The following is a 27,572-nucleotide window of genomic DNA, read 5'->3' as shown; positions in this document are numbered from 1 at the left end:
GTTCTTGTTCGAAGCAACCTCCTGTCTGCCGAGACAGTATTGTACCAATCACAATTTTGATTGGTACAATCAAGTGTGCCCCTACGTGCATTAGAAATTTATAAAAAGCATTAAGGTCATGAAATGTGTTTTTCACAAGGAAACATTACTTTGCAGGTTATAACGCAGTTCAAGTTTAACTTTCCCACTCTTTGATCGCAAAGGACTCGACCACACGACAACGTCATGCGACTTTTTCGTCGTGCTCACGTCACTCTGTCATATCGACTCGCATCATATGTTTTCTTCGTAAAACAGATCTTGTTCATCACACTTGTCCGGAAGGCAGACGAAGAATTCGATTAAATTCATAATCGGACCTCTTGAAAACGGATTCTGATATCGGCCTCTCTTATCCCGCAAATAAGGATACCGTTTGTAATTGAACATTTCGTTTGTGGTCAAATTCATACACGCATGTAGGACCTGTAACAATTAATCAAATTAATCAATACAGCTCATTATCACAAAAAGCCTGTCATCTCGTTTGTGTATTAATTGGTGATTGGAGATGGCTTGGTGGTTGAAACACGTGATTCTTAACCAACCGTAGCAGGTTCAAAGCTAGCAGGCACCACTGGCACACGGGCATTTTTTAAGGCTATGTGCTTATAGAGAATAATAATAAAAGAAAGATATAGATATATTCCTGCTATGAAATCATACTAAGATAATCCTTTATAAAATTATTACATTTAGTAAATAATTGTGCATATTCCTAATTAAAAAATCAGGAGATAAGACAATTATTATGTAGCAATACCTTTATAATATTTGTGTTTAAATCATTTGTTTGCTTAATTATATAGAAAAAACGCACATTTAATTCTAAGCGAACCACACTCTTAGTGATCATGACGAACTCGTCACTTCGTGTAGCTCGTGCTCGCCGTCGTCTATCAATTCACTATTATATAAAAGATCTCAATCAAATTGTCACAATTTAAAAACATTAATATTAAATTAAAGGTATCTATCTAATTATTATATTGGTAGACACGATATTTGATTTAGTTACGACTTACCTAAATTCAATAAAAAAAACCTGTTAAAGATAACTTTAACGTATATATAAAAATGAAGATATCAATAAGAAATTCTAATTAATCATTTCTTTAATCTTTGCAATCATAAGTGTGGAAGTCTGCATTACGCTAAAAATAATAACATAATTAAGAAAATTTAATTATAAATTATCTTATTTATTCACCAGTTCTAGGCTATATCCAGGGCTACTAAGAAATTGTCACTTAATCCCAATCGAATCGAAATGTACTTGGTACTCGTTGCCGTTCAGCCGTTTTTCTATTCTAACACAACGATCCAGTTACGTTTAGGTTCAAGATGAGATCGGAATATAATGGGGATCGTAATAATGAGCGGCATGCATCGTGAGCGCAACTTTGGACGGCAGTAGTACATTTTTAGGTCTCTTTAGAGGAACGAAAGAGCCGGGAACGCTCAGCGCGCTGAGCCTGCACGTGATTGGTCCGTCAGTCGAATTCTCGTCGTCTATTGGACTGTCACTTGTCATTCGGCTACAGACTGTAATTTTGTAGAAAGTGTTCATGCGCTAACTTGCCTAGAGTTGGACTTCAGTTACGATTAAACTATAGATTATTTTTATGATGAATTGTCAAGTTGAATCGCAATTGAAACGGAATCGTTTCACAAACGTTTAAAGTTAGTAGAATTGGCTCCCAGATCTACAATATATTATTGTTTAATACTTACGGAAGTACATGTCAGAATCCAGCCGAGGGCACAGAACGTAATGGCTTCCAACAAGCCAAGCAAGTAGAGAACACCGAATCCTTCAAGAAGCAGGCAGTAGCAAGCGAAGTATATAGAGAGTGTGCAGTTGATGGCCACGCTCATCACGAACAGAAAGAACCACATGCGGTTTCGTACGCCGATACAGTTGTAGATAAATGGGCAATGGTGGTCGAAGTATGCCACGCAGCGTTTGCAAATACGACAGTGTTTAGCTCTGAAATATTAACATTTTATATAAGAATATTTTGTATAAACATTTATAATAATTGAAACAGTTAGAGGTAGGAACAATTTGGTGTATGTATTTTTTTATTACTTTAAATATTAAATATTTATTTACCTAAGTGGTCTTAAACATCGGCAGGTGTGACAGAGACGGGATAGGATAGCGTTCCTCTTCTTCCATTTATCATAGTAGGGTATTTGTCGGATGGCTCTGTAATATGTCTCCGAGTTCTGAGGAATATAGCCGGGGTCTCTTCGATTAGCAATCACCCAACTCAGCCACATTATAGCATTCCAGTACAAGAAGCAATAGTGGGAGAGACGCAGCGTATTCCATGTTAAGGGCATGCACTACAATCGAAATTATTATAGATAAAACCCAAATATAGCTTCTAAACAATATCTATATATCTATCTGTTTTGGCATAAATATATAAGTCATGGATTATCTTACCCTAATAATATACATAGGATAACCCCACAATAGAACTGAGATTAAGAAAAATAGCAGAGGTCCTTTTGAATCTCCAGCTCCACCGAAGAGGAGCGCCCAGAGCTCAGACAAGGGCGGCATCCAGTGAGATTTACGTTTCATCTCTTTCTGCAATAGTTTAACGACTTCCGCGTGACGGTGACTCTGAGCCAGCATTAGAGGAGTCTTTCCATTTTTATCCCGAGGCTCCAACTCGGCTTTGACCTGAAAACCAGTTCAAAATTTCATTATGTCCTGTATGTACTATACATAATTTTATTTAGTCATCCTATTGTAACCCGTAGCTTCTTAGTCTGTTAAATAAATATTTTTTGAGTACTAAATATCATTTGGTCAAACCATCAATACATAATAACTTAAAAACAAATGTGGTGCCAGGGAATCTACTCGACACGCATTCCTGGCGGGGATAGTGTCAAATTTTAATGTTATAGGTAATCATATTACAATCTTTGTATAGCTTACCTTTTCACAAAGCAGTCTAACGCACGTTAAGTTGCCTGAGAGGCAAGCTAAATGCAATGGAGTCGAACCAAAATTATCCGTACAGTGTAATGGAACGCCAGAGTAAATGAGCAAGCGAACTAAATCCGCATGACCCTTGTATGCAGCCCAGTGCAATGCCGTGTCACCGTTAATGTCCGACAAGCGGGTCGCAGCGCCCATCCCGAGAAGGTATGCCGCGGTAGCCGTCTTACCATACATACAGGCTGTCATCAGGGGAGTCAAACCTAGAACGAATCAAGCAATTGAATATGCAATGTAACATAGCATATAGTTTAATTTAACGAATTAATTTATTCAAATAACCTTTGAAATCTGCAGCGTTAACAGCTACTCCCGATTGAAGTAGTACTTGTACTACTGATGCGTGTCCCTTTCGGCAAGCCCAGTGAATTGGACGTGGGCCCTTAAGTAAACATTTTCATCAGGTTATAATTTGAAATGTGTTTGAAATTTGAAATTCCCAAAAAAATAATGATAACAAGATTTTCATAATTGATTAAATACCTGAGTGCCTAAACAAGACAGATCAAGCGGTGCGCCTCTCTCGACTAAGTATCTCATAACAGCGACACTTCCATCCAGCGCCGCCCAGTGTGCTGGAGTGTAGCCATGTTGGTCGCGCGCACTTAGAATTTCTACGCCAAGCTTTTCCACTAACCGTTCGATTTCTGATACTTCTCTGGAAAAAATATATATATAATATTTCAATGTGTTTTCGAGTGCTTATACGATGTCTAGATTGTGAAGCGATTTTTTTTAGGAAAAATATTACCCAGAACGGACAGCTTCAAAAATCAGCTGGTGAAAGTCCGAATGGTGACTTAAATTAGTCGTAATGCGAGGTTGTACTGCGGGTGCGTCCGGCGACATCGGCGAACATGGTGGTAGAGACTCCTCCGCTGCCATGGTGCACGGGGGCGGCTGCGGCAGCGCCCACACGCCGCGCGCCGCCCCCGGACTTGGATATACCTTGGGAATTTTTAGGTTATAGAAGAAATATTTATGTATTACATAATAATTATAGTGATAACTAAATAACAAAGGGAAATGGCATGAGAACATACTTACCTATGCCTTTCTGCACACCGTTTAAGCGCCGTGATAATTGGTATCTATTAATTTCGGTATGAGCGTGGAGAACATTTAATGTAATTCGCACGAGTCGCGACCAGAAACATTGGTGAAAGATATTATTATACTTATGTAAAAAAAGCAAACTATAATATACAAAAGCAAATTGACGCGTATTAATTTAACATATCACATGTTATTTTTAATTTATACCCATATATTGTTTTTATTAATAATTAAGTATGTATGTTGTTAAAAGATATAAATTGTATAATTGTTATACCTGTTCTTCAGGTATATTATTTTATTGCACTCTTATCCGCATTGCAGGTGTATTACGTTACAAAGTTAGTACTTATCAAATTTGGTGAATTAATGACAAAACAGGTATTGATAAAAAGCATTAATTTATTTCTTTTTGGATACAATTTTCAGTAGTAAAGGAAGATATATACCTTGCTACTCACGGTGAGGCCGACGCCTCCCGCCACAGCTGAACCCTCACTCTCCGCCACCGCCACTTCACACACACGGAAATATATTTTAATCAAACGCCCACTGGTCCTAATAGTCCATAAAATAACACCAACAAAAATTTTGCTGCGAAATTGTCGTCCCAAACTCTCCGGTCAAGATATTGATTACAGTCGAAACAGTTGAGAGCATGCGCCTTACCTATCTAAATGTACCTATGCGGCTTTTGTTTCTACTTAAAAAATTAAAACAAGCGAATAACCAAAATCTAATACACGACAACTTATAATTTACTGTTAAAACATGCATTTGCGCTTTTGATAAAATGCGCGAGTTTTTTTACGCTACGAAAGCTTTTTAAAATAGTAATATACAATATATATATATATATATTGGTCTTGGAAATGATAAAAACGAGGATATGTCTAGGTTATTTATACTCAAGGATTTTTACTGACCTACTGCTGGGTAGGTTACTGACACACTTTACATTTAACCTATCTAATTAATGAGATCACAAAGTTATCCACGCGGTAGGCAGACATTGCTATACATATTTAGATAGGATCTAAGATTTGGTTTGAGAAACATATTTTGTTTACTTTAGATCGGCAAAAATGGGAACAGATAACCGGTTTGATTTCATTCATTTAAATATGTATTATTATTAATTTTATATAGTTATGCATTTATTGTAAATTGATAGTTTTTTAATATCAAAAACATGAACATTTTAACTGATGATTGTGCGATCCAAGTTCAGGCAATCACAACAGAGCTTATTATGTGTTTATCATCGTATTCGGAGATGAAGGAAAACGTAAGGAAACCCGCATAGGTCGATGAAATTTAACCAAATATGTATCCACCTACACGAATTGGAACATATAATCGTGGTCATATAATCTCTAAAACACTTTACAAGTTTTATAATTAATCAGTATTTTATACTTTCATTAAATAACTTTTGTTGAAATTCATGAATGAAATTGGACCAAATTATTTAATTACGTTTATAGGGAATGTAGGTCAGCGTTACATTATTACAAAGTTAATTTAATTACCAAAGTCGGACACGAAGAATACGCTTTACCTCAAACTTTTTACGAATGAATGAATTAAATGAATATGCTTCTTTTCCATATTATTTTATGTTTGATCGTAGAAACTCCGTTATAGAGAGACTCAAAACAATGAATTTATCTAGTATTGAAGTAGTCGCAACTCCTTTGGGTCAATTTTGCAGAAAGAATGTTGCTTATAAGTTGTTATACACTACTTGGAAATAATTTTGATGACAATCTGAAATCAATTTTGCTATATTTTAATATTAGTGATACTAAATAAAACACTGAAACACTTTAAAATACTTCAAAAAAATCTTATCACCAAATAGAGATCTCCGATTACATTTTTTTAAGCAAATATTCCATTAAAACGTATTTTCTTTTCAACCTAGACAAATGTAATATTGTCACGAGTTATCAATTCGCGCGTCATTTACGTGATAAAATGCAATTTACTACACGTAACTTTTATCTCAATCATCTTTATTTATTAATGACACAAATTGGTTAAGATTTGGGACGAAAAATTAAACGAAAGCTATGTTTCATTAATCGACTTTGAATCGGAATCACTTCTTAATGCGACGTCATACTGTTTTGTGATTAACATTATTTGTAAGCATGTTATATGCAGTAAAATATTGCATGCAAGAAGTGAAAATTCTTGATTAATTGTTTTAATTCACAACACTATAAAAATTCACAGGACACTTTCGCTTAGGTTTGTTTTTATAGTGTATATAAATATAAAATGTATAATACATTTTAAAATTTATTTAATTTTTTAGGTACTAAATAAATAATAAAACAAAAGTTAAACATAAAAAATCTCAGTTAAATAAATGTACAATATATTTCAAATAAATATGTCTATAAAGTATATTTAAAACATTGACTATAAAGGTATTAAAATATTCTTGAAATTGAAAAATAACAAAATCATAATATATTAGAAATATAAGAAACTACCCTAACCTACTTCATAACTGTAAAAAAAAAATCCAATTTATAAACACTGTTTGTTAATTTATAATAAATAATAAAATAAAAAGTATATATATCTAATATTTAGATGAAAACACATTTTAAAATTGTGAAAATGAATTTTAATTCAGCAAATTTTATACTAAATGTATAAATATGATAAAATCTAGATTTTGTTTTCACTACCTAAATAGACATCATGTTATAAAAAGTGTACAACTAAAACTAGTAGCTGATTAAACATCTCAATGTGGCTTATATTAGTAAGATCTTGTAAAAGCACATTTTAAAATGGTATAATATACTTAAATAATAGATAAAATAATAATCAAAGCACATGAGCTCACAACTGATGTTGAACTTCCAAACAACAATCATTTTCAATACAAATCTTAAACTTCTAGTAAACTTGAAACATTTAACGAGCAAACTGAATAAATTATTATTCATAATAAGAAACAAACTTAACAATATTGATAGCTCAAAGTAATATAATATTTTTAACAAGAGTTGACAGACTGCACTTAATATAATCTTGTAAATGGGATTATGTCTCAGCACTATTTACTTACATTGTGTTAATTGATGTGTATCAATGAAAAGGAGTCATTTTGTCTATGTTACTGTACTGATATTGTAAAGATAAGAGCAAATTTACAACATTATCTCTTCTGCGTCTTAAAGCTAACAGATAGAGGCTGGCCGTGGAGCACGTAACCATTTAATGCTTGTATTGCCATCGCGGCCTGGTCATAGTTTCTCATTGTCACAAATCCAAAACCTTTACTTTTATTAGTTAGATGATCCTTTATTATCTTAACGGATACAATAGCACCATATGGACCGAATAATTGCCATAAAGTCAATTCTTCTACTTCAGGAGCAATATTATAAATGTATATAGACCATGTGCTGGGAGAATTATGGTCTCCTATAGCACTCACATGATTAATCCAATGAAAAGGTTTCACAAGAGAATTCTTCGAAAAATTATTATTATTATTTTTGTGTTTGTTAGGATTACTCTTATTAGCATACTTAACAGTTAAAGGGTGTAGAAAACCTGGTGGAGTAGTGCCATTAACATTATGGATGGCTCTCTCGGCTTCAAACTGGTGTTCATATAAAACAAAAGCTATGCCTGAAGCAATACGAGAATTAACTATTTTACCAAATTGTGCGAATAGTCCATGTAAATCTTGCAAGGTCAGTTCGTTAGGCAGGTTACATACGTAGAGATTCCAGTCTGCTTCCGGTTTTGAGGGTGGCTTCATTTCTGGATTGAGTAAGGCGTGTGAAACTTTTAGTGTCTTGTTCTGCATTAACAGACCATTGAACGCCTTGCGTGCTTTAACCGCATCCTCTGGGCGAGAGTACTCGACGAAACCATACCCTCTGTTCGCTATCAATTTACAACTTTCTAATTTGCCCATTGTCGAGAACAGTGAGAACATCATATCCTGCGTCATAACTTCAGGAATATAATTAACAATAAGCTTCGTAGGTGATTCATCAGGTCCAAATTCATTATTTCCATGACAATTACCGTCTTGACACGATTCCGACATTTTTTAATTGTTGTCTAGGAATGACATTTTATACAGAATGTTGCCAGACTTTAATTTTCGTTTGAAAACGTTCGTGATTTCGTCTTTTCGAATTTCGTTCATTATCAATATATATATTTTTTACAATCTATTTATATCAAATTTTAATATTATTTTCCCACTACGTTATTAAAGTTATAAAATTATATTTTAATTGCTAAATTAATCGATCATTCAACATTTGGTAAACGTATGGTTTCATTATTAAAGACCATGTCCACACTATCAATAAATTTATCATAAAATAAGACAATGAGTTAGAATGAGGCAATAAATTAAAGCTGTGATTAATTAGAAACCAGTCATGGTACCACGGATATCCCACTATAATAATCGTGTAATAGGACTATATTATTTCGTGCTCAAATTATGTATTTTTAAATTTTGAAAATTATCGTAAGGCGCCTACTTTTTTTAAATGTCAACAGCCCAACTTGCACCGGAGTTCCATTAGTAATTAATACATATTTAGTTTGATAACTTCACGTATGATATAGTTTCAAATAAGGTAAAAGAAAACAAGATAGCATATTAAAGCGATTTATTAACGTCACAAAGACTACAGGATGCAGATATTGCAGACATTTATTTGATTACACAAAATATCGTAACTACACCGATTTTATATAATTATAAGATTTAAAAGAGGGTTTGTGTTTTAAAGTTAAGAACGCGTTACGCGTTTCGTAGATATTTAATAAGTCTAATATTTGTTTTACATCATCAATAGAATAAATGTTACATTTGGTGTCACTGCTGCAAAATCATATAACCCGAGCCAATAAAGACAAGATTTATAAACAACGATCAATCTTGAGCCATCTCGCTCCCAAATAAGGTTGAAATACGTTATATAAACATAGATATAAAAATGAATCTTATTTTCTTCCAATAAGATTCATTTGACAACGTTAAAATAAAATTTGGTTTAATTATAACAAATAATACAAATTTGTAATTTCAATTGTAAGTTGCATAAAAATTATTTAAATTTTGCTAATTGTACTCATAAATATTTTTTCTTTATTGGCACGTGTTTTTTTTAAATATTATACACATAACTAATACTATGGAATAATTAGTACTAAGCTACCCAGACACAAATGATCACATGTAAAAAATTTTTTTGAATGATTTTTACATATGAAGTTATACTTAACTTTCTAGGGTTCAAGCTACATAGCTTACACAATTGGTTTTATACAAACGCAAATTTTTAACGAAATAATCCAAAAATATTTAGTTACAACTTCAGTAACTAAAATAGAATATATTTTTAAATACTGTTAATAGATTCGAAAGTACGCATTATTAGAGTTCATTACTGATAAATTGTATTACATAAAAGCATTATCTACAAGACATTGTTAATTTTTACCGCCAAAATTAATGTACCGATTTTTAAGGTCATCATTTTAATAAATCAATATATTAGTGGGACGAATGTAATACGTTTACTAATACTGGTCGTCATAACAGTAGTAGCACGATTTTGCTAAAATTAAGTTGTGCAGGTAACATTTTAAAAATATACATATATATGTCTATCAAAAAACTTTTTAAACATATAGTAACTAACAACTGTATTGAGAACATACTTAGCCTCTTTATTGTACAACAGAGCCATATTCTAGCAAAGAATACTATATTATTTAATAATAGCTTTATAATATATTATTCAGATACATTTACATAACTAAAAATAAATAACCATATATTTTTCTATAGTTTATAAGGGTTCCACTTGACAAATATAGTTTCAAAATTTTAGTTTAAAGTTTAACTTTAAAAACAAAACATCTAGGATAAAATATATATCTCATACATTATGTGAAAAATTTGTTCATTATAACTAGTAAATAAAATAATTTATTTTGTAATAATTTCCGTTAAATGCTTATTCTATATTCTCGCCAATTTGTAAGCAATTTACAATTTTATTTCATTTAAAATCATTTAAAGAATAAGATTCGTTAATTATTTAAAAATAATATTAATTATTTGTAAATGTCTACATAATAACAATATTACAAACTTATATAGACTATATAACGTATATAGATAGTGTATTACAGCATTTTATTCAAAATATACCTTTTTCCATATGGGAAATAAAATTAATAAAATATACTATATCAAATATTTGTGTGTTAAGAGTTGATAATGTTTGTTAGTGAGCAGGCGAGCAATCTAGGTATTAGGATGATTTAACTACGAGTCATAGAGGCCAATATATAGCATCCTAGTTTTTCTTACAAATTTGATTCCTTACTGATGTAAACTTAATCGTAATCATTATGAAACATGACTAAATCATACACCGAAATCTTCGCCAGCGCTCTAATCTCGGCTACGTTACATTTTATGACAAAACTAATAAAAAAACAATGATCATACTATTCACATAGATATAATGCGCTGAGGTGAATATTGAATTAAATGAACACTGTTAGTTACAATAGGGTAAGGCCAGTGTAAAAGTGAGAGACTATTCGAGGGATGACATTCGACATAGACAAGTCAGTAATTGAAAATATGACTAGAGACAGAGTCGAATGAAGTACAGCGAAAGGGATGATGGAAAGCAATGATGATAAATAACAAAAATATATAATTTTGTTAAGCCCTTACATGCATATTCTCTATGGTGGTAATTATGAAGTCACATTTACATTTGGAATGATTGGTAACCCTAAATTAAAATTAAAGCTTCTTTAAAAACAGTTTAAATTTAAGTAAAATAGGTAATTCTTATAAAACATATCACATTTTTTTTTATAATCGTTATATAAAGTATGACATAAAAATATAATAAAAAGACAAAACAAATGTAGAAAGAAACATAAAAACGTCAACATCGATTTAAAATAAGCTATTGTATAATATGTGTTTTCAACTATTTATTAAAAGACTAACGTCTAAGTTACTTTGGTGTTTATTAAATAAAGTAATTATATTATTCATGATAAAATTTTCAACTATGCTGATAACAGTATCGTAGAATATACTATTATTATTTAAATTTCATTATTAATAAAAAAAAATCGTAAAACATAATCTGATACATTTCATATTCCGTTCCTTTGTGCATTAAATATTAGCTATTAGTAAGCACCAATGTGCTTACTTACTCATCTTTACGATTTAACACGAGTAAATATAAATGCGGCGAGAATGTATTAATAACTATTTTTAAATACTCTTTAGCTATTAAACAAAATATATAAAGAACAATAGCTTACCGTTTTAATACTAGTATCTCTTAGAATAAATTAATTATATGATCACTTCATTTGATTCTACACCTATTGACTAAAATAAAATATGTATAAATATATTTTAAGTCATCTATTTAATATTATTGTCATGGTTGTTGTGAATCAGATTTTTTTTTTAATTCATAAAAAATAGCATTGTCAATAGTCAGATTATGTCGCCAATTTGCTATCGTCTGTGGCAAGAAAAATTGTTGTGTCAACTATATAACGCCCTCTATATGGGCTGGTACAGTACCTGGCAAACATCTTGACAGTTGATGTTAAGTGAACAGAGATCTTAGTCTGATTGGTTGTCAAGCGGGGAAAAAGGGAACTAGTCGCGTCCTATTGGCTCTTTTTAAACGGGTAGTATCGTTCCGAGTGCGCCATTGGTAAATTAATGTAGCCATTTTAACAGATTATTTTTTTCTGTTAATAAAAGGACATCAAAGCCAAATGAACCATGCTATAGAAGGTAATACACACCGCTTATATACATTTTCAATCGATTGGCACTTAACAAAATATGAACCATTCTCTGCACCAACTATATAAACGAAAATATATATACAGGAGCTTGCACAAAGGTCAACCACCAGTTTAAATGTTCAAGATGTTTGTCTGTATGTACACCGTTACTGACCGCCATAAGCGCGTGTATATTATACACGGTAATCTTAGAGAGGCGGTAAATGCAACCGTCACCAAAAAACCAATATATTTTTTCAAACAGTACAACAATTCACTAATTTAGACATTTATTTGAAGAAACTAAGCTTTCTTTAATTCAAAAATGAATCCTCGAAGTCGCATACATTACGAGAACGTATTTGTAAAACGTTTCTGGTTACGGGCGGACGTTGCTAGCTGCACGGTTTCACGAAGCATTGTTATTTGGTTGTAGAATAACTCCAGTTGGGACTTACCGTCAATAGAAACGTATTCTATTTTCAAATCATCTGAATATTTGACTAAGAATGTTTCAAAATATTTTCCAAACTAGCGTAAGTACCGAAGACAAAACCTGTTATACCGAAAATTATAATGGCAAGGTCTTTCCACAGTATCCAACCTTTAGTTCCCAGTCGTTCGGGCCAGAACGTTATTATTTCGATGATGGGTGGAAATATCAGCGCCAAAGCGGAGCTGCTGAACGCGCCCACGAGGGAGATGATGCTGCTCAAATTCGGTATCAGCACTGCCGCGACGACTGGAAAGTAAAAATAGTACACATCAATTGCATTACACATAACTTTTCATTAATTTGGAATACTTGTAATGACATCATTAATAACATTATGTTTATTATTTACTGCTATTTCTTGCGGTTTCGGTCTCTGCTCATTTCGGTAAGATAATAAACCTATCATATCTTAAGATCACATAGCTCTTTTATTTAGAAAACTATATTACATAACGGTACGACTCAAGTTTCGTTTGCGTCACTGACACGCCTTCTTTGCTGGATGGAAATGAAACATCAGTAATAATTGATTTTAGATTTTCCTATAAAGAAATATTGGAATGAGCATCTTTTTATTAATTTAAATTTGGAAAGTCTTTTAGTTTATAGGTCATAAGTGTTTGTTTTTATTTTATGCTGTGTGTTTATGAGTGCGTTTATATTTATGAATACAATTCATTCGTTCGAAAATTAAAAAAAAATATATACAAAATATCGTAAATCAACTTGATTAATCCTAACGTGACTTTTAATATTATACAGTATCACTCAATAAAAACCCGACCGGTTATAGATAACAGATCGATGACACATTTAATATAATATTTTCAAACATATCTTCGTAACGAATAATAACATTCCGATTTGAGCACGTACCAAATTAAAGTTGATGACCTTCTAACGCTGGGAGCGATTCTACTAACTTACAACGGTAATGATACATTGAAGTTGGAACGGAATAGAATCGAGACTATTCCGACTTCGACAAACACAAAAAATAACATCAGCATAAACGTCATTGAAGATCAATTCTATTTAATCATATCGATTACGATACGATCCCGATTTTTTTTTATGTTTTAGTTAGGCTGACCGGCAAATGTGCCATTCCGATCCGATCTAACTCTGACTAAACCTAAAACTTCGCCATTTCATAGATTCAAGTCAATTGTAAAAAATTCATTGGTAAAGAATGCATATTATTCGATACAAGATTATATTGATGATAAAAAAGCGTGGAGTTAATGCTTGTTGACTTCCAGGCAGGAGACATAACATTCATATATAATTGTATTTAAATAACATGACTGTATTTTTATATGTTGAAAAAGAGTACCTAACTACTGAGTTTCTTGCCGGTTCTTCTCGGTAGAATCTACATTCCGAACCGGTGGTAGCTTTACTTTAAATAGTTTGTTAAATGACGATTCAAAAGTGCTTGTAAAAGCCTACTTCAATAAAGTATATTTCGATTTGATTTGATTTGACTGTATCGTTGCGTTTTTAGAATAGGAAAACAACTGAACGACAAAGTTAACGTTTCGATTCGATTGCGATAGTGTCAATTTGTTAGTCGAATTGGGGCTCTGGCCGGTGTCTGTTTACAGCGGCATATCGATATAATTCGCAACAAACATAATGTTGACCTCATAAGCATATCATCTGGTTTTTTTATACTCCAAATTAATTCATTTATTCAAGTAGGATTTTATAAGCATCTTCGAATCGTTATTTTATAATAATATTTTGATGAACCCGGCTCGGAGAATTGATTAAAAAAAAATTAAAGGATATAAAAGTTTTATTACTATTATTATTGGTATTAAGGTAATTATTGTGTTCATAGATGTTAGTACAGTTTTAAAATATTGTATTCCGACTATTTATTTATTATGTATAATTTTAAACAATTCCAAAATTTAAAAAAAAAATTGTCATTACAGGGTATTTTGTTTGCATAACCGGTGTTAGTACTTTTACGTAAAACATTTCCACAAAACGTACTCATTTACATTTATACGTACGTTATGCTTTATTGAATAAAGGAATTTGAATTTGGAACATAGATTCAATCTTAACAATACAATATAACTCTAATCGGGTACTCGTTTCCACCAAATTAATGACATTAATATATAATTTTTTTTTTTTTTTAATGACTAAGTTCGTGCTATTTCACTCTTATCGTCTATTGTCGTTGGACTGACATCAATAAATCTAAATTCAAAAATAATCCGTACAAACATTTAAATAAAAAAAAAAAAAACATTTCTTCTAGACTTGCAATTTTACGACAGTCACTAATTAGATAGAATTAACATAATCCGAATATCTAATTAATATCAATCGTAACTACCCTAACGCTGTTTCACATGCGGAAAGCATTTCTAAGGTTTGACTTTTAATAAGTATAACATAATTTAATAAATATAACTGAATATACATTAAAATAGTCATTTAAAAATGGATAATATATTAAATGTATTTGTTAATGGTTAGATTGAATGAAACAATAAAACAATCATACAAATAACTACTTATCAAGGAGTCCTGGGTCTTTTCCGCGAGTGGAACAATTACTGTTATCACTGGGTAAATTTCCTAATTGACAAAGCCAACAAAGGTTACTATTTATCTTAATTAGAAATGTAATTAAAGGCGTGAGAATTAATAAAAGTGTTTAAAATAGACTTATAGAATTGAATTCTAAAATTAAGTTTAACAAAACCATTATACCAATAGTTAAGAACATAAACTAAAAATAACTTAACACTAATTAAGCAAAGAGGTTAACAAGTTACATCAACATTAAATCCTCGGAGAGTTGCTTGGTTTTTTTTTAATTATCTAAGTAATATTTCTATAAATCGCGGTTCCAATGTGTAAAAAGCAAGATATATTTTTAACTAAAAAAAGATATATTTTTAACTCATATTATAAATGCGAAGGTAACTCTTTCACGGTAAAATTGCTGAACCGAATTAGATTAAATTATGGTACGATGCAAGTTTGTCCCAAGTAAGTATACAAGCTACTTATAAATACGTGTCAGTACGATACGCCATCACTGACTTTTCCTTTAGAAGATTGTCAAATCTTTCAAACATTGTTTTTTCTGTGTCATAACAGTTCCTATAAAAGTATTACCGACGATATTCTCACCGGCAACGTTGACGTAATAAATTATATTAAAAAAAAATAACATACTATATAGCTTATGTCCGTTCTGAAACAATTTTTCCGATCAAGATAAATGCTTACATAACTATTTCAAGTTCAAAGTTACGTCAATACATTCAACGTAGACGTGCGCTATCCATCCATTCGCACGGGTTGAGACTTTACGTACAATATTGAAGGACAACATACTAAACAAAATTCTTGTTTTTTTTTTTTGCAGGGCCTTCGCAGTCGTACGAAGAACCGCTCACAAGAGTTAAATCAGAATCTTATGAATAGTTTATTCAATCAAACATATTAATTTACAAAATAATAAAACCGATCTACCTGCATGCACTCATAAAAACAGTTAATACTCGAAGTCAAATTATACGTTATTATAACAACTTATCTCCAATTATATTTTATTTTTGCACATAATAACAGTTCTAAAAAAAATAACGGAATATATTCAAAAAAAAAAAAAACGATCAATCTGCCTACATGTAATGTTGAGCTAAAAATTTAAAATAATTGCTCCAAATCAAATGTTACGTTATTATTTTCAACGCAGGTATACCCAAATAAAATAACGAATCGTACATTATTTGTGCACATTATAACAGTTATAAATAAATTAACGGAATATCTTCGCGAGCGAATGTATTTTTTTTATCGAGTCATTACAATTTTAATTGTAACCATTTGTTGCAATAAAAACTATAGGTTAAGACTATTAACCAGATAAAGTGACCGCTGTTAAGTAACCTACGCGTTTATTGTGATTGCTATGCACTTTAAATGGAGGAGAATGATTAAATTATCGAAGTACGTGTAAAACAATTTATTATATTTGTCTGAACAATTAACACTGGCCTACTTCATTCATACTGAAGTTGCAACGTCTTCAGCAGAGATAACTAAAAAAAACTATTCTAAACTTAATTTTAACTTATACATAGAAGATTATTTATTATTTAAGACTGACTCCTGTAGAGATATTCTGTAAGAAACTCGAAACTCACCGCAGAATACGTACATGAATTATCACTATCAATGTGACAATCATAATTATAAAACTTATCGAATTCATTTTTATTTAATTTGATTTCGCACGTGACATTGATGAAATAATCTGTGCCCTCCTAGCACAAATAAAGGCCAAAACAAAAAAATATATACTGTTGTCATTTTAAGGAATAGTACTTAAGCCCGTTTGAAAAAATGAAAATACTTCGACTGGGTTTTTAGGACCTAGTCTTAAAAGCCCGCGAGGCAGCATCATATTTGAAAGGATGTTATTTGTCTTCTTGGGAATGTGGATTCCTTTGCCGGTCTGGATTGTATTGGCCAGTCTGTTCATTATCAGACCATCTCTTCTATGGATCGTCATTTATGTGTAAAATGTTCATACAGTTGAAACTTAATACCGTTAAAATCAAAATAATATCTATTCGAGTAGGTATTATAAGCAAATATTCATGTTATTGGATTCAATTTAATACAATTACAAGTTCGTAACGCACATTCTATGGAAGATATAATAATGATTACTTACATGTAATAGTGATGAGAACGAATCGTGTCACAATCTCGCCGTATTCGAGTGCCTTTTCGGAATTTAATTTAGTTTTAATATACGGCCAGACGATATTCATAGGCACGTAGAACTGAAGGCCGTACGAGAGGAATATTGCCGCCGCCATTACGGCCCTGACGCTTTGTGCTAACCTTAAAAAATATATATATTATAACTAAACACTAATAAAGACATGTACATGGCAGGATATCTATAAAAAAAAAAAGAAAATATTTGGAATAGTGTGACATTTTTTAAAATTATTTAAATATGTGTTATAATTAACTACAGACACAAGATGCATAACATCTTAGCTCCCGAAATTGATGGCGCCTTGGTGATGTAAGGAATGGCACCAACGCCTATGGTGGCTATTACCTTTTAAGTGAGCCATTAATCCTTTCGCCAACCTATTTAAAAAAAAAAAACACTTTCTACCCAAACGATTGCCTTGCCTCGGATCTTTTATAGTCCTTTTACATTTTTATTAATAATACATTTAATTGTATATATATGTAAATAGCGATCATTGATTAAGTTACTACTAAAGTTATAATTTGTATTTTTTTTAAAGAAAATGTCAGTCTACGCTGGTGCAAAGTCGTTACATCGAAAAACATTTTTATAACCGTACGTAGTAAAACCTCGTAAAACTACATATGTACATTTTACGACATACATAAGTACGTAATGAAGACTGACTAGATCCCGATAACTTGCTCCGTAGTTTATTACATCTTGGCCCTAAACTGTCTTGTACTTCAAAATAACGATGCTGACGTGAGCGAAAATAATATCAAATTTAACTTAGGAATACATTTTCCAACGATCCTTGTTATGCGACAAAAAGATAGAAACAACATAATACCGTTTGAAATTATTCTTATTATTTAATTTAGTTAGATTTTTATCATTAATTTTCCATTGTTTATCGAATACGTCCCCGTAAAACATTCGAATATAACCTTTACATACTTGAACAAATATAGACCACAATCGTTTAATAGCTGGGGTCTCGTTATCTCGACGATAGACGCTAGATTAAAACGAATGCACGCTTGCATACAATGCAAAATTCCCCAAAACATTAAACATAATTTAACATAACATAGAAAAAAATTTACATTCCAAATATATTTAATTAAATTAACGAATATTTTTTACGCATATATATAATTATTAAAGCAAATAATACTTACAAGTCATTCGGTAAATTGAGTGTAATACTGCCGGATACAGCTTCGCCGTACTTCAAGTAGCCAAAAAAACCAATAGCTGTGTACAATGCTGCCACAATAACCATTCCAGTGTTTAAAACGCCCGTCCATCCGCCGAAATCTTCCGGAGTTTTCATATTATTCTCCAAAGGTAAAACCTATGTTGTGAAAAAATATAGCCCTTTAGCTTTGTCAGAAACTAGAAATGAGTTATTTATATTATATAGAACTAAGATGTTATGTCCCTTGTACCTACACTGTTGTACTTACACTGGCCCACTCACTTGTCAAATCGAAACACAACAATGCTGTTTGTCAATTGAATTTCTGAGAATGGACGGTACCTACCCAGACGGGCTTGCACAAAGCCCTACCACTAAATATATTACAATATTACTAAAAACAAAACCTACCTAATTTACAATTACAGGAAAAAACTTGAAAAAATCTTTATACTTACTAACAAATATTACTAACTATAATAAATATTTATAGAACTATTTTATGTTCAATGATAAATAAAAGTTATTTACTTACACAAGACGCTACAACATATACAAGATTTTGGTATTTATTAATACTTTAAAAGCGTGTTTAGTTAAACAATATTTCTGTCTTTCTGTCATAATTGATTTGACATTCGTCAGAAGAAGACAGCCAGGGTCGGATTTAGGGGATGGCAACCGGGACAACTGCCCTGGGGCCTCCGCATGAGAGGGGCCCCCACAATAGAGATTCCGACGAGTTAACAAATATCTAGGTATAGTCAAATTATAATAATGTTACTAAATTATTGTTTTGAAATTTACGAGTAAATAAATTATAGCTTAACAATTAAAATATTCAAATTAATTCATAATATAATTATTAGGGTCTCCACGCCTCTATTGCTCTAGGGCCTCCACTCCTTTGGGGCCCCAGGGCCTCCAGTCCAGACCTTTAAATCCGACGCTGAAGACAGCATTGTTTAACCAATCATCCCATAATATAAAACCGTAGAAAAAAAATATTGAAAAATCTATTTATCACAGTTTATTTGTTAGTTATTAATTTAGGATGCATTACGACAATAACAACATTGTTATTATAAACAAAAAGCTAAAATGTTATCATAATATGCCAGACAAGCTAGAGGTCGATTGATTTCATTCGTTATTTTCACAATGAGATCGAATTTCGTATTTCTATTGTTTAACATTATTTACATTTGATCTAATATCTTCCGTGATCGAAATACGTCAATTTTTTAAACCTATTTTTGTAATCAATACTATATTAATAATAATACACAAAAAAATTCGACGTACATGTAATAAAATAATTGATCGCACAGATAAAGTAACAAGGCAAGTCTGTGACCTTGAGATTTTTATAAAAGGAATGCCTATTTTTATAACCAAATTTTATTTACATTAGAGTAGTTTCTAACGTAAATTTTGCTTTCAATAAATGAATACATAATGTATGTACATATAAATCACACAATATGTAATAAATAACATTTGATATTAATCCCGGTGAAACTTAAGATCTACGGTAGATTTATTGATTGGCACATAGACTAAATATCACTATAACGCATTTACTACATAAAATGTCTATTGGATGAAAGTTACGACAAAAAAAGTATATATTTTCCATTCAGAACATGAATCACGAACATCACGATAAGATCATTCTTTATTACTACTTTGGAGCGATGTTTTTTAATAATCGAATTATGACTATCATCAGTACTAGCTTTAAAGATGGACGACCATTACTGATAAGGTATGGAAAACAACCATAAGTAAGGGTTTTAGAAAATGAGAATAATTGTAAATTATAAACTGGGAATATATTTGTAACTAAATTTATAGAAAAATATAACAGTAAAAAAAAGTTCGCTCGGAATACTTCAAACATCGCTGACCCGGTGCTGATAAATAATCGTCAAAAAACTTTGTAAAGAATATTCGACGAAGTAAATACATTTTTATGTTCCTTATTTATATCATTATTGAAGTTGAATTTAACCAATACTAGTTTAAATTTTGAGACTAAAAACAATTTTTCATCTGTATTTTATACGTATAAAAATACATCTAGTCTATTTATATTGTTTTTTTTTGCGACGGCTTGATTTTTACTGTTTCAAGAAAATAATATCTTATCATGGCATTTTCCTAATGTAAACATACCATTATGTCAGACCTGCCTTGCATAATTTAACTAACTACCTACATTAATGTTAAATAAAACAAAAAATCGATATAAAATCGTTACGAAAAACATCCTGTATTTTAAGCATGCAATCAAAATAATCTACAATTACTTTACTATGTTGAACTTGCCATAGAAATACAAAAGCATCATAGTATATCAACGACTTACCACTCCAATGCCTTCAAACGCATATATAGCCGTGCCAAAGTATAAGGGTAACTGATGCCAACTCGCAAAGGCCTTGACACTGCTAGTGTGAGGCAAATCTTGCAAAATATAATAGAATGTTATAACCAGGCCCCAAGCGGTCATTATTGATGCTATTAAAGATACTGGAGTCAAATATTTTAAGTTTTTCACCATACCCAAAGCCAACATTGGCACATATAACATTGCTAGATAGCTGTGTACGCTTAGTTTTATGCGAAAAAAACGCATCGTGTCTTCGAGGTTAGTAGCAACGAATAAGAAATAAACACAGCAAAATCCTAGTTGAGTCATTACTAGAAATATATTGACCACATTCCTGAAACAACAACGCTCGTGCTATTAATTAGGTAAATTATTATTTTTTATGTAAATTACTTCGATTCAAACAATAGTGTTATAAGGATTTACGAATTTGTTCTAATATTTGTTTTATCTGTATTCTGTAACACTTAAATGTTATTGAACTGTACGTTGCCCTCGAAAATCATAAATATATAAGAGTATTAACGTATTATATTTGCCAAAACATATTCATATTTTTTATTTTACATCTGGAAAAAACGAACGTTTATCTCAAAAAAAAATAATATGCAAAAGCCTGATTGGTACTATTTTCCCCATTAAGAGGGAGTATAAGTTTATATGAGTTTGTTTTAATTGGCTATATTATTTCTAAAGTTAGGGCTGCTTTTGGACTCGAACTAATAGTCACGTGTCCCGATCGGCTTTCGACTAATCTTTTCGTCCATATACACAGTGTTACCAGGTAATAAACAACATTCAAAAATACTAGTTCAATATAATCGAATATTAAAGAAAGAACTTACTAACTTTAAAAAAGTAGTTCCGGTTTATGAAAATGACGCCTTCGCGCGAAAAAAGGGCTTCGAGGGCAACGTGCCTACTTTAAAAATTAATCCGGCGTAAGTTACCGGACGCTAATTCGTATCTTAGGACTTGACAACCATAAGCGCATTTTGATTTTATCTAAAGCTGACCTTGAAAAATAATTACCCTATACACACAGCTATCAGTATAACCGTAATGAGATATTACTTTTAAATATATAACTTGTTTATCAGTGTCAAATACAGGTGAAGACAACAAAGAAAACAAGGGGCTCAACAATATGAAATTATATTTCTTTTTTTTTTATTTCCACTCAATAAAACCCTTATTTAAATACTGTATATTTTCTTTTTAAAAAGAAACCTAAACCTGATAACAAAACACTGATATGCATTACTGTGATTTTACAAAATAATAAAAAAAAATATAGGTATAGCTGAGTATACCTCAAGTGAGGCATCAACTTATTCCAATAATCCAAATGGGTTGAGGGTAGATGTTTGACAAATAAATTATAATCACTGTACTGGGAAATAATATAACAAATTTGGCAAAGTCAAAAAAATATTTAGTAAACAAAACCCAATATGATAAAGCTATTTGTATAACAGATATTAATATTTTTATTGAATTTTATTTTATTCATTACTCAATATTTATTTGCATTTTTCATGATTAATATATGTATACTGAGAACTTACATGTAAGTATAATATATAATATTCAAAAATAATTTATTGAATTATAGAAAGCAAGTGCAAATTACTTGCACTACCCATATCCAGTTAGATATTGCTTTGGAATATTTAGGCGTTAATGAGCAAACACTCTGCTGTTTTACTGTAAGTATGTTAGTCAATAGTTCTCATCACAGTTACCTCACACATTAATGACTTAATTTTAATGTTCAATAATAACTTTTGTCTATTAAAAATTGCTTTTGTTTAGTAATTTCCAAGAGAATAAAAGTAAAATTTACAGTTAACTGTATTTATAATTATATCTTCCGTGTTAACCAAAATTGCACTCATAACACCATTTATTTAACCACATTGCTCAATGAAATTTAATACAAGTCTTAGATTCATCATCAACAAAAACTATGTAAGCATGAAAAAGATCTTTTTTAAACAAATAATATTCATTTGCATTTTTTTTCTATTTATTCTACTACATAACAGACAAAATGTAAAAATTGCACTTACCTAATTTTTTTTGCATATGGCCTCAAAGATACAGGTCCCATTGCAAAAGCATCTTCTACCACTTCTGCAAAACTCATTGCAGGTCGCTGGTTTCTGATACAAAGCTCACGAGAACAAGCAACTAAAATATGCATACAATGTGTGCATATCACTCCCATAAAAAGTGTTCCAACTACACCTAAGATAAAAAGAGCGATCATTAAAATTATATTTTTCAACATACCACATTTATATAGTTAATATTTATAAGATGTAGAAATTATTTGTATGAAATCCTAATAGTACTTTTTCAATAGAAAATTTGTATATTTTAAGCATTTCAAATAAATATACGTACCAATAAATAGACCAGCATTTTTAAAAGCATCAGGCATTGCCAAAATACCTGTTCCAATATTGCCTTTAAGAAGATGGATTAGTGTGTCAAAATTTGAAGTAGGATGTTCTAAGTATCGTTCGGACGTGGGGTTGTAATCCGTTTTTTTCGACGTTTCATGTTTGAAGGGCGATACATGGATCGATGGACTTGCGACCAATTCTACAGTTTGAACCTCCGCATTGTCAATCGGAGTATTTGGTCCAGTAAGAAGCGGCTGCTTTTCATCGCTCATGTTTATATTTAATGCTTAATACTATCGTAAAAATATATCAGGTACTGTTGAGTAAGACTAAAAACATTATAAATTGCCGCGTCTTGTCAATACGAGATTTAAATCAAAATACAGACAAATAATAAGAATTTATAAACATCTAAAAAACTGCGTTATTATGTTGCCACACTGGTATTTTATTTGGTACTACTACAGACTACTATATTTTGCAATTACGTTAGTTAGGTACTCTGTTATTTTAAAGTTATAAATTAAAAACTCATAAGTAAATCAATTATTTCTAAAATCACAGAGCAACACGTCAATTGTGAACTGAACTCGAGAATTTTTAACTGCCTAATGTTAGTACATAATGTCAATCTCAATAATGTTAACTTGTCAATGAGCTTTTACTAAGACAATTAATATTGAAGTGAATAGGAATCTTTGGGCTTTATGCAACTTAATATGTTACTTGTGTGTTACATTATTGATTCATTAATTTAATTTCCATTTCTTTAATATATATATTTTACTAAAATAAAAAAATGTCGTAAAATAGCATATACAGAAAAAATATTGATAGTGTGTACTTATATAGTGTTTTATTGATTGCTAGAAAATTTTACATAAGTCTGTAATTTATTGGGTTATCAAAGGCACGAGAGAACATTTGGGAATAAATAACACAACGTTGGCTTATATAAATTAAAATAAGCAAAATATAATATTTGCACTTTTGGTATAGTGTTATTGTTAACGTACACTTACATAAATAAAAAAATATAATTGTCAGGTTCACACTTCATAATGACATTGACAGAAATTTTCAATAAAGATAAACTGAAATAATGAAATTGTTATTGACTATGTATTGTAAAGTCAGCTTAATTTAATGAATGTTTTATATTATTCATGGTCTAAACTTGCATATAAATATTTTCAAGAATAATAATTTTATTGACCAATTTTAGCTCTCAAAGCTAGATTTGGTACACCTTCTATCCTTGGGATTTGAGAATTTAAATAAGAAATGGGTAATGCAGGAAGTAATCATCCAAAAGAATGGCACAAAGATCAGTCCACTAAACCACAAGATGTAGGTTGCTCTTCTCCAGCCAAGGAAGGAGAAGCTTTTACTTTTGACAAAAAAATTGACGACGACCGATGTATTCGAGACGACGATAACAACATTGAAGATGGAGCTCCTTACTATACCAAAGCTGTACCTGAACACGATGTCGAAGAAACGATCATGCGTGAAAGATCTAATACTTTGACAGAAGATAACAAAGATGCTGAAGATGTTAAAGTATTGCCAACTGTTTTTAAGTGGGAAGGTGGAGGAAAGCAGGTTAATATAATATTATATGTTTTATTATGATTAATATTTAAACACAAAATATACTTAAAAATCTGTTTAACTGCCCAATATTCAGGACATTATCATACAACCAGAAAACAATTGATATATTGATTGTTATATATATAGACTAAAAAAACATTTTATCATCTTGAATTATATGAATCATTTCATTTTTGTGTTTGGGATTAGGGGTTAGTATTAATGACTTCGTAATACCTTAAAACCCCAGTTGAGATAGGTCAGTTCCATGTTACTGTGCCAAAAACCAAACTATTTCAGTTTCATCAACTACAATAATATCCTTTACCTATGTCAATAAAGCTTTCAGAGAAAAGTAAAAATATCTGTTATAGGTTTTTATAAGTGGAACTTTTACCGAGTGGAAAACCATACCTATGGTCAAGTCACATGGAGATTTCGTAACTATTATCGATCTGCCAGAAGGGGAGCACCAATATAAGTATTTTGTTGATGGGGAGTGGCGTCATGACCCAACTGTGGTAAGTTGAACCAAATATTATTATTGAAAACCATAAGTTATATAGTTTAAAAACATACAACAGATAATACATTTTTAATATTCATTGATTTCAGAAAGTCGTGGACAATGGAATGGGTTCTAAGAATAATTTGGTTACTGTGAAAATGTCTGACTTTGAAGTGTTTCAAGCACTCGCTAAAGACAGTGAGGGAATACATAATAGTGCCCAGACTGAATACTCTCAGGTATAAATGTCTGATGAAATGAAAGTTTTTAATGCAAATTGAAGCTAAAAATTAAGTAACATATTATTAACATGACTATGTTTTTTTTTTAGGAAATACCACAGTCTAAGCCATGGGAAAAAGTTACAGGTCCACCAATTTTACCTCCACATCTTTTACAAGTTATTCTGAACAAGGATACTCCTTTGTCTGTAAGTAACACCATAAGGACACAATATTAATTTTAAAAGTTTGGATAAAAACTTATTAGGTAATGTTTATTTTTGTGTAGGATTTAATTAATACTTTACGGGACAATGAAGTTCTACAGACCTAATAATAAATACCTATCTATTGTGTTTAGTGTACTGTCTGTTAAAATGTTAAGAATAGGTCAGTATATAATGGTGTTAGCAACCAAAGCATAACCAAAGGTAGGTCAGTTACTGTTAGAAAAGTTTAAATATTAGATAGTATTATTTGGTTACAGATTAATAAGATTTTAAATGAACATGGTTATTTTTATTACTACAATTATTTAAAACTGGATATTTACCATTTACCGTACCATACTTTTCTCGTGAACAAGACATTCGTAGATAATGTCGAAATATCGAGCTCCACCAAATAAAAATAAAAGACATGGTAAATATCCCGAATTTAAATATTTGTAGTAATGTTCATTAATGGTTTTAATTTCGATCAGACTCTAATTTGTAGTATAAGTGTTTTATGTAGGTAATTTAATAAATATTTGAATAATTAAGTAAATATACTTTGAATAGTTTAGTTAATAAGCATTGACTATTTCATATCTACTATTATCAAGAGTGACTCAACTATGATATATATATAATGACTGGCTATAAAACAATAATGAAATCATAAATCACAATATCATCTGTTTTCATTGATTTTATTGTATGTGTATTGGAGGATTTTTTTTACGATTATTTAATTGCGTCATTTTCTTTATGAACATTCAAAATTCACTTGAGCATTAAACAGTATTGATGGTCGCTGCTTTGATGAGGCAACGCTAACGGCCCTGGATTCAAATTGAGTCAATAATAAGGATATTAGTTTGTCTGTTAAGAAATCTTTAGTAGAAACTTCAAACAAAGTTTGGATTTTGGCATTTTAGTAAACTTCGTGATTCGAAAAGCACGATCGACACTAATTTTTAATTGTTTGACGCGCAAGGTCAGAATTGCGCGTAGAGGTACTCATCGACGCATTTAGTAATAGTAAAATCATATATAGCTGTAAAAAAAAATCTGGTGATGGTGTAAACATTTTTTTCATGTACAAAACATGAAAAAAACCGTCAAAAACTCAATCGAAAATTACTAAAAACTTTCCATGAAAAAACAAGCACTTAACAGTGTAATTAGACATTTATAATATTTAGATACTCTGTAAAAAAAATCTTTAATATGATCATTATTTTGTTTCAGTGTGAACCTACATTATTACCAGAACCAAATCATGTGATGTTAAACCATTTGTATGCCTTATCTATCAAAGATGGTGTGATGGTATTATCTGCTACTCACCGGTATCGAAAGAAGTATGTCACTACTCTTCTGTACAAGCCCATCTAAGAATATTTTCTCCACAGATATTTTCACCTTTATTACCATAAAAAATACTATATTGTTATTGTGATCATTTTCGTAGAACATTTTAGGTAAATGAATTATGTATAGGTAGTTGTAAGTAAAGTGAATTTGTGCAATACAAGAAATATCTAAAAACTGATTAAATCATTGATAATTTAATTGTCCTCCCATTTCCTTAAGTTATGTTTAAATAGTGCTCTTTTACAATGTAATAATAATACTAGATATTCTATAAATTCACATAAGCTTGCTTAGGTGTAGTATTTAATTTATTGACAAATGTTTGTATTTTATTTTTTAACATGTACTAGAATATTAACATAAGATTCAAATATTTTTCCATCATAACTTATTAACCAAATCTTAAACATTAGGTACCAACAAGGCAGAAATGTCATTGT

At 30.8% G+C, this 27,572-nt stretch overlaps 4 protein-coding genes across 4 annotated transcripts; 1 reads left to right on the top strand and 3 right to left on the bottom strand.

The window, feature by feature from the left end:
* Nucleotides 1-83: 83 nt before the first annotated feature.
* On the bottom strand, nucleotides 84-4,899 carry LOC113391461 (uncharacterized). The gene is made up of 9 exons (XM_026627431.2): nucleotides 4,567-4,899; nucleotides 3,813-4,009; nucleotides 3,545-3,719; nucleotides 3,344-3,443; nucleotides 2,999-3,264; nucleotides 2,495-2,737; nucleotides 2,156-2,391; nucleotides 1,774-2,029; nucleotides 84-465 (listed from the first exon to the last, which is right to left on the bottom strand). The coding sequence occupies exons 2-9, from the start codon at nucleotides 3,944-3,946 to the stop codon at nucleotides 274-276; spliced, it is 1,602 nt and encodes a 533-aa protein (XP_026483216.1). The 5' UTR covers nucleotides 3,947-4,009; nucleotides 4,567-4,899; the 3' UTR covers nucleotides 84-273.
* A 1,581-nt stretch (nucleotides 4,900-6,480) lies between these two features.
* LOC113403970 (ELAV-like protein 2) lies at nucleotides 6,481-8,239 on the bottom strand. Its single transcript, XM_064215992.1, has one exon. The coding sequence runs from the start codon at nucleotides 8,202-8,204 to the stop codon at nucleotides 7,299-7,301; it is 906 nt and encodes a 301-aa protein (XP_064072062.1). The 5' UTR covers nucleotides 8,205-8,239; the 3' UTR covers nucleotides 6,481-7,298.
* Nucleotides 8,240-10,309: 2,070 nt separating this feature from the next.
* Nucleotides 10,310-23,830, bottom strand: LOC113392618 (proton-coupled amino acid transporter-like protein pathetic). Its single transcript, XM_026629126.2, has 6 exons — nucleotides 23,226-23,830; nucleotides 22,889-23,066; nucleotides 20,793-21,150; nucleotides 18,402-18,577; nucleotides 17,182-17,354; nucleotides 10,310-12,710 (listed from the first exon to the last, which is right to left on the bottom strand). The coding sequence occupies exons 1-6, from the start codon at nucleotides 23,497-23,499 to the stop codon at nucleotides 12,472-12,474; spliced, it is 1,398 nt and encodes a 465-aa protein (XP_026484911.1). The 5' UTR covers nucleotides 23,500-23,830; the 3' UTR covers nucleotides 10,310-12,471.
* Nucleotides 23,831-24,279: 449 nt separating this feature from the next.
* On the top strand, nucleotides 24,280-27,315 carry Alc (alicorn). Its single transcript, XM_026629153.2, has 5 exons — nucleotides 24,280-24,832; nucleotides 25,198-25,344; nucleotides 25,439-25,570; nucleotides 25,663-25,761; nucleotides 27,007-27,315. Exons 1-5 carry the CDS (start codon nucleotides 24,512-24,514, stop codon nucleotides 27,151-27,153), a joined length of 846 nt encoding a protein of 281 aa, XP_026484938.1. The 5' UTR covers nucleotides 24,280-24,511; the 3' UTR covers nucleotides 27,154-27,315.
* The last annotated feature ends 257 nt before the right edge of the window (nucleotides 27,316-27,572 follow it).

This window comes from Vanessa tameamea, chromosome 10 (assembly GCF_037043105.1).
Source record: "Vanessa tameamea isolate UH-Manoa-2023 chromosome 10, ilVanTame1 primary haplotype, whole genome shotgun sequence".
In the NCBI taxonomy this organism is placed as follows: domain Eukaryota; kingdom Metazoa; phylum Arthropoda; class Insecta; order Lepidoptera; family Nymphalidae; genus Vanessa; species Vanessa tameamea.
The sequence above is the reverse complement of the archived record's forward strand: the minus strand, read 5'-3'. Positions and strand labels throughout refer to the sequence as shown.